This window comes from Tupaia chinensis, unplaced genomic scaffold (genome assembly GCF_000334495.1).
Source record: "Tupaia chinensis unplaced genomic scaffold, TupChi_1.0 Scaffold143584_1, whole genome shotgun sequence".
Lineage (NCBI taxonomy): Eukaryota > Metazoa > Chordata > Mammalia > Scandentia > Tupaiidae > Tupaia > Tupaia belangeri.
In genome coordinates, this window is record NW_006203430.1 from 9236288 (window position 1) to 9244514 (window position 8227).

The 8227-nt window shown below is 59.5% G+C and overlaps 1 protein-coding gene across 1 annotated transcript; it reads right to left on the bottom strand.

The window, feature by feature from the left end:
• Positions 1-2350: 2350 nt before the first annotated feature.
• On the bottom strand, positions 2351-7732 carry MXRA8 (matrix remodeling associated 8). Its single transcript, XM_006164105.3, has 10 exons — positions 7614-7732; positions 5646-5669; positions 5184-5489; positions 4999-5100; positions 4441-4920; positions 4082-4240; positions 3785-3824; positions 3631-3707; positions 3462-3542; positions 2351-3233 (listed from the first exon to the last, which is right to left on the bottom strand). The coding sequence occupies exons 1-10, from the start codon at positions 7678-7680 to the stop codon at positions 3208-3210; spliced, it is 1362 nt and encodes a 453-aa protein (XP_006164167.1). The 5' UTR covers positions 7681-7732; the 3' UTR covers positions 2351-3207.
• Positions 7733-8227: the final 495 nt, after the last annotated feature.

Genomic DNA, 8227 nt, shown 5'->3' on the forward strand with positions numbered 1-8227 from the left:
GGGGGGCGGGGCGTGGTGTGCGTGTCAATGCTCCCGGTTCCCACTCGTGAGCTCCACGCTCGGCCTGGGGTCCGCTTGCCTGTCCCTCAAGGTTCCCCCAATTCAGGCGTCCCCCTGCAATCCTGCCAGGGCCTGGACCCTCGGGTGGTGGGCGAACAGGGGAGCGCTCCCCGGCTAGGCGGAGGGGCCTTCAAAAAGCCACGCCCCCACCGGCGCCCCTAGCTGTCAGAGAGAGACCCCGCCTTGGGCCACGCCACGCCCCCCAGGGGCTTGGGGCGGTTGGCCGCTCGGAGGAGTGTCTCTGGGCGGAGGTTCCGGCCTGCCACCCTCTCCTGAGGACTCCGGGATTCTTGGGTGCTCAGAGCCCGGGAGTGCCTTGGTCACGTGAGCGAGATGCGTGGGGCGACGCGGGCAGCAGAGGATGCTGTGTCCAGGCCCCGCGCCCAGGACACTTAGTCACTTTGCGCCTCTTCGCGGCCCCCAGTCCCCGCCAGAAACGAGCTTGTGCACTCTTTTCCGGAGCTCATGGGCCTCCCCCACCCCCGAGAAACGGGCCAAGTGAAAGCTGGGCTCCCATAGACGAGAGTGTGAGCAGAACTGCCCAGGCGCCGTGCTACAGCCTCGGCTGAAGGGATGTTGGCCCAGCCATTTTAGAATCAGCCTGGCGTTCTCCTTGGGGCAAGGGAGACCCCGAGCGTCGCCCCTCAGGCCCCTCAGGGGCCCCTCCAGTCACTTGCTCCCGCTGCCCCGCCCGGCTGGAGCCCCGTATTTCCCCGACTCCGGCAGAAAGACTTGCCACTAGAGGGAGTCCTACGTTGGCCAGAGAGAAACGGAGGGGAGGCCCTAGGAGAGGACCAGGAGTAATTGGTGGAGGCAGTGCACGATGCCCCCTGTGACCCATCCCCAGCAAACTGGTTGTAGCCTGGGACTCTCATATTCCTAGTCACGTCCCTCTTCCTATGGGTGTCCAGCACAGGGAAAGAACCCATCTTTGACTGGAGGTTCCAGAGGTTGAGCAGAAGTTCCTGGGCCCAGGCTGGAAGCCCCCATAAGTCAGCCTAAGCCAAGGGCCCTGAGCCTCAGCCCCTGAGGGTGACTCTGCAGTTGTTGACACCTACTCAGCCCAGCCTCCCCTAGCTTGGCTATCCACCTGTCTGTTCTGAGGCCTGGGGCCTCTCCCCTAACCTGAGGAAGTCAGGCAGGATGACCTTAGGGTGGATCTTCGAGGGACTCTCTACTAGGTGCCCAGGGAAGAAGGAGGAGTCCCTGCCTGAACCCACCTCCCCTGGGGCCAAATGCAAACGCTAGCAGTAGGGGGGGGTAACTGATGACACACTGAAGTAAAGGTCTGAGGCCCAGCTGCCCTTGGGCTCCCACTGACACTAGGACATTACAGAGAGGCCTGAGGTTAATGCTAGTACTGACACCAGTGTGATCAGGCAGGGGCTCTATAAGGAGGGGTGGGTTTGTGGGCAGAGCCTGAGCCCTTCCAGCAGGGACTTTGTCCAGGGATAGTGTGGCCACTAGTGAGGCCAGAGGTCACAAGGCTGGGAGGGAGATGCATCCTCCACAAGCATGTCCCCCCAGCCCAGCTTCCTCCCCACCTTTGCCACTCCAGGGTTCTCGTAGGTGACCGTCATCCTTCTGAACTTCACTATCCTGGGAAGGCTTTAAAGGACAGATTCAGGAAAGAGTCTTGGCTAACAGCACTCAGTTACTGGCCTGGAGCCAGGACAATGTGCTACTAGGCCTTCTGCTCTCAACTGCTCCCCTGCCTCCATCCCCACATTTGTGCCAAGATCACGTGGCTTATTCTTAGCCAATGAATGAGCAGGGAGTTGGAGGGGTACCAGTGCTAGATCCCCTGTTAACCTGGTCAGGCCTTGCTTGGAGCTGCTCTGCAGTCTGGGGCTCTTGCTGCCTGTGTCTCCTTACTCCTCCTTCTGGTCACAAGTGTCAGCCCTGCATCTGGCACGCAAGCCTTCTGCTCTGTTCCTGCTTCTTCCCCTTTGACCCCATCTTAGCACGTGTTTCTCACAGGCTGAACAAATAGTGTCCCCTCTGTTTTCATGAATCAACATGTTCCTCCACCCCTTTGTCCAAATAAACCCTCAAAAAAGGACCTGAAGTTCCTTCATGACCAGTCATACAGGACATAGAATTGCCTCCAATGCCCCCTTCCTGGGATATTTGCTCCTAGGAGGACCTAGACCCAGACCTTCAATTTCAAAGGAATACAGCAATGACAGTGTCTCCTCAGTTGAAGGTGAGGAAGGTATTTGAGAGTTCCTAAGGCCCAGACTCAGGCCCAGGGAAGAGACAGAGGGGAGATGTAGAGACATACCTGGGCCAAGTCTAAAAATCAGAGGTGACCTTTATTGTATTGGTGGCAATTTCCCCAGCAGGAGTAAATGTGGGGTTTTGGGAGTGGCAGCACAGGCCACCTCAGAACTGGCCACCCCTCCCCCTCCTCAATCAACACAGAAGCCAAATGTGGCCCCAGCCACAGGCTCCAGCCTAGAGAGTGGCCACAGGGAAGGTGTCAGGGTCAACGTCACATGGAGCCCAGTGACTGTCAAGGCAGCTTGTTGCAAACAAGGCTGGAGTAGGAGGTCAAAAGCGAAGAACCAGCCACGGGGCAGCCCCAGGTGGCCCAAAGCAGCACAGAGGGCTTCAATCAGGCCTGAAGCATGCTGGGTCCTCAGGTCCTTGTGCAGAGCAGATCACGGCCTGGGTGGGCCTCTGAGGAAAGCCTGGAGCGGTCCAGAGGAGCCCCTGGAAGCTCAGTGGCAGCAGGTGGCTCCCCGAAGTTTTGGAGGTGACAGCTCTCAGGCTGCCGAGTCCTGAGCCCCCTTCCAGTGGGCAGAGGTCAGGAGCACCTGAGAGCTTGGTGGAAATCACCAAGACCATGGCTCTACCAAGGTTCAGGGGTGGGGCACAGTACCACCGGCGAGTGAGGACTGGCTGAAGGGCAGAAGCCATACTGCTACTGAGGCCCTGGGAGCCCACTGTTGCCGAGAGAGGGTAGTTCTGGGAAAGGGACGTGGAGGCAGCCTTGCTCTGTGCCAGTCCAGGCCAAGTTCCAGGAAAGCGGGACCAGCCGCTGGAAGAGGGCCATGTGAGCTGCATGAGGGTCATGAGGACATCCTCCGAGGTGCAGAGAGGAGTTGGAAGAGCTGCTGGCCCAGCCAGGAGCCCAGTATCACTTTATTTGCAGTACTCCTTCCTGAACTCTGGAAGCCAAGGGAATAGGCTGGTGTCTACTCTGCCCCTCCATGCCAGTGGGAAGCAGGGCAGACATCCAACAGCACTTCCCAGGGACTTTCGAGCACTGAGGGGGCAGGTGTTCCCCACCCATGGGGCTGGCTGGAACTGTGAGGTTGGGATTTCTGGGAGTAGGTGGAGTGGAGTATGGGCAGGGCTCTGAAATGGGCTGAGGGAGTCTCCCTCTGACCACTCACCTCTGTCCAGGTCGATGTTCTTTGCAGGCAGTGGGCTGTGAACCAGCTCAGCCCTCTCCTTCAGGATGTTATTTTTGTAATCTGATGTAGGGGAGAGCAGGGTGAGGTTTCCTCCCCCAGCCCAGGCCTGGGAGGCATATCTACATTTTAGTGTCCAAACTCCCCTTACCTAGTTGGAAGTCCTCACTCTTATAAAGAGTATGGTCTCCTGTGGCCACAGCAATCTCCACCATGTTCATGTCCTTCCTAGAGAGGGGAGTGGAGAGGCTTGAGCAGCGAGTGGGTTGGGCCTGTCCCCAGGAGGGCCAGGAGAGGGCACTCACCCCTGTGCATTCCCCAACTTCTTGTTTGAGTATTCATACCCTGAGGAAGGAAGATTCATATTGGAGATAGTCTCGGCCCCTCCCCCCCACGCACCTCTCACAGCCCTAAGGACCCCCGTCCCACCTGCAATGGGGCTCATTAGCCCCTGCAGACTGCTGATCCCCTCTTCCTCCTTGGCAGCCCGGGCTGCCCATGCATACTGGGACAGTGAGACCTCTGGCCTGGGAGGCTTCCCATGTCCTGACCTGACCCCTGCACTAGAGCCCAACCCTCACCTCTGGGAACCCAGGCCTCACCTCCTTGGCGGCGCTTGCGTGTGGCCAGGATGACTGTGATGAGCAGCAAGAGGAAAAGCAGCAGGGTGGCCAGCACGTAGCCCAGCTGCTGGAAGAAGTGCGCCTGGCCCTCAGGGACGATGACATTGATGACACTGCGGCCTCGCACCAGTGTGGGGTCTGAAGAAGCAGTGAGTGAGAGTGTCAGGGACTGGCACTGCCACGACCCACCTGCTCAGTGCACCTGACCCCACTGGGGCCTCCCCTGGACTAATGCATAGGTCCCTTAGGTGGAACAGGCCATCGGGCGGGGTGATTTCTGCTAACCACATCTCTCAGGAGAAGGGCATTCTGCGGATTCCCAGGGCAATTTGCATCACCTGGGCCTGGGGCACCGCTGTGGCTGGAGCCATTGCCTGGCGAACCCCGTGAGGGCGGCTCTGCGGCAGGCTCCACAGGCTCGGTGACGCTCAGGTGGAAGATCCGACGCTCGTGCAGACCGCAATAGTGGTGGTGCAGATGGCAGGAGTAGGTGACCTCGTCGGCCGGCTCCAACGGGTCTATGCACAGTGAAAAGTCGCCACGCGCGAAGGCGTCCGCCTCCACTGCCACGCGGTCACGCAAGAAGGATGGCCCGTAGGCCCGGCGCTCGCCAGAAGCGTACAGGTCTAGCAGTCGGTCTGCGCGGTCGTGCGGCACCCCAGGAGGCTGCCGGTCCCAGTGGACCACTTGCTGAGCCTCTTCCAAGTGCCGATCGGTCCACACGTGTGCGCGGTTCACGCAAGTCAGCAGCGCGGGGGCGCCACTCTCCACCACCAACACCTCCTTCTCACCGTCCCAGTATGCGTGGGCGGCCCGGGCTGCCAAGGAGGGAGAGGGGATCAGCAGGCAGCGCCTGGACAGGGACGGAGGGAGGGTGTGGGAGGGGGCTCACTCACGGTTGTCGGTGACCTCGAGTCGGATGGCCAGGCTCTCGTAGAGGTGGCAGTAATGGTGGTGCAGGTTGCAAGTGTACAGCCCCTCGTCTGCCTCCTCCACAGCTACGCACCGGGAAGAAAAACGTAGCATGAGCTGCTCGTCCGGCGGGCGCGCCCAGGGATCCCCAGTCCCAGAGCCCTCATACCGCGGATGAACAGAGAGAAGTTGCCTTCGTGGAAGGCGGAGGGCGACAGCAGGAGGCGGCCGCGGTCACGAGGTTCGTACACACGCTGCTCGCCCGCCGAGTACATGTCCACAAGACGGCGTGTGGGGCCGCGGTCTGGGCCGCCGTTGAAGTCCCAGTGCACCACGCGCTGGCGGTCGTGCAGCCGGTCTTGGGTCCACACCATGCGCGGGCTCTGGCAACGCAGCACCGCGCGAGCTCCGGCTGCCCAGCTCACCGCGGACTCTGACACTACGGAGCTGCTGGATGTTGCGGGCCCTGCTGGCCCTGGAGGGGAAGGAAAGTCGGTGGGGGAAGGGCGGGACCCAAGAGGACAGGCACAGGGTGGGGCGGGCAAGATGGGAGGGGGACTGGCAGGATTGGGAGAAAGGGCCCCCTGAGGTGATCTGGGCCCATAGCTGGCAGGGGCGGGTGATCACTAACCTGAGGATAAAAGAACCACAGAGCCTGGAAAGAGAGAGAGAGTAGGACCAGCAGTTAGCATAATGGCTATGTCGCTGGACCCCCACGTAGTAAACCGAGGTTGGTGTCCCAGACCTGGTGGCTTAAAACTCACACTGGGCACGTGTGCGTGCGTGCCCAAGATCCCGAGAGGAGAATGGAGGAGAAGGGATTGCGGCATGACCATCCCCCCTGGGGGGTGATTTCTTGCTTTCTGTCTCTATGTCTCTCTCTGTCTGTCTGGCGAGCGCATGCGCCCTATAGCGAAAACCTCTCCAAAAAAAAAGAGAGAGAGGGAGAGTAAGACTGAAGGCGATTTGTCACCCAGCCAGCCCAGGGACCTCACTTGGCTCCCTGGATCCCTCCTGTAGTCCTCAGCAGGGTGGAAGACCTGATACCCACTTAACAGACAGTAAAGCCGGAGAAGGCAGGAAGATGCAGGGTGGGAGCTCCTGCAGCCCCCATAGCAAATCACCTCTCACACAACTCCCCCCCACAACCATTGCCATCTTGCCTGGGCCACCTGCCCTTGGGTGTTTAGAAACAGAGGGTGCCCCCATGGCATGAGTGGTGGGACAGGGTTAAACCCCACAGAGGCCCACTCTGGAGTGTGTCCATGTCGGCAGGAACAGTGACCATCATTCCATTGCTACACTCAAAGCACCACCCAAGGCTGATTCTGGAGGCTCCCACCATGCTCCTCCAGAGATAGTAAGTGCCCCTGCCAAGGGCCATGTCACTTGAGCCCTCCAGGGTCCCCAAACCCTCAGACTACTGGGAGGCTAGCCCCACCCAAGGGCCCAGAGCAAAGCCTCTATCCCCACAAGAAAGCTGGATGTGAGGAGTGACACCCCCCCACCATCTACCACCTCACAGATCTAAGTTCCTGCTTGTAGTGAATTAAAATTTCATGTTCCCTTGGCACCCCTTCTGGGTATAAGTTGGACTTTCTCGAAGTGAAAGCAGGGCTCAGTCACCCCGCTGCAGTTTCCAGGTCTCTCCCTCCTCCCGGTTCTTCAAGGTGTTGGATGCAGATATCTGCCTTCTACAAGTGCCTCCTGATGGCCACCTTCCTATGGGACAGCCAGTGCAGCCTACTGGGCTGGCCCCAGTGACCCTCACATCCTCCACAGACTTGACAGATGTGCTGCAGTGTCCACCGCTCAATCACAGCATGACCCCAGGGAACTTGTGCCCACTCTCTCTAAACCCACACATTAAAACTCCCTGAGGGAAAGAAGGAAACCTGTTCAGATATTGCCCTGAACCTAATAAAGGCATTAGTCCAGGGGTCCCTGCCTGCTTCTCTCCTGGTACTGACCAACCTCTGTATGATTTGCAGGCATGCCTGGATGCCCTTGTAAGTTATAAAAAAATTTTATTTTCATCTTCAGTCTCTAATAATTGAAGAGGTGCTCTCCGTCTTAAAGATCCTAAATTAAAGTACTGTTCCAGAGATGTGGCTGAGTGCCCAGTGGCCTCCAAGAGGAATGTGCAGGGTCAGCAGGCCAGCTCTAGAGCGGACTCAGGGGGCCTAGGAGGGGAGGGGCTGAAACAGACCCTGCAAACCCACCACTGTCAGGATGCCCTCAACCCCCAATCCCACTCCCCTCCCCACTACCCGGAAAAGTGCAGATCTGAGAGGCTTCCCGGAGAGCCCCACCTAGAGTGGGCACAGGAAAGACCCCTGAGGGAGACATGTTGGGGCCTTAGCCTCCCTCCCTCTTGGCTCTCTAGGTCCAGCATCCCAAGAAGTCTGACAAAGTTCAGCTGAAGACTTCACTCTCTGCCGGTGAAGCACTCTCTTGAAGGCGTCCTGGATCGTCCCCTGCCCTGGCTGGGCGTCCCATCTCCCGCTGGCCCTCAGACTGGCCATTCTGCCTGAAACACTGAATCTGCTCAGGCCCACCTGCTGGGCCCGCACCTTGACTCCCGCCCCGCTGCACTCACTCTGTAGAAGCACAAGTTTCCACAGCAGAACGCGAGACGGCAGCTCCATGGCGCCTGCCCAGCCCATAGCCTCGCTTTGTCTTGCTCCGCTCCAGTTCTAACTCTCCAGAAAAACAGCCCGACCCCCTCCTCCTCCTTAGCACCCGCTATGACATCACGGAGCCCTGGGCCGGGTCCACAGTCTGCGGACCGCCCACTCCAGCTCCTCCCGGGTCCCTTGGCCTCTCCTATCCTCTGCTGGCCTGGGGGCTGGGGGGCACTGCAGCCATCCAGTCCCGGACAGTGGGGGTTGTCAAAGCAGAGACCCAGCCCTCTTGCTGGCTGGATTCTGGGGAGGGGCAAAAGAGCCTGAGCACAGATCAATGCTGCGAATGAAGGCGAAGGCGTGTCTGTGACACCTGGGGCCGCTCCAGGGCTGCCACAAGGCTAGGGTTCTGGGCTGAGCAGCCCCTCACCCTACTTTTGGCATTTCTCCACATGAGCAGCCTGGCAGTGGTGGGGCAAGGTCGTCCCCTCTCTGGCTGTCTGCAGCCAGTAGAAAGGCATCCAGGTGCTGGGAGACCTCCATACTGCACATGCCTCATACCCTCCTGCCAGACCAGGTGGCTCCTCCA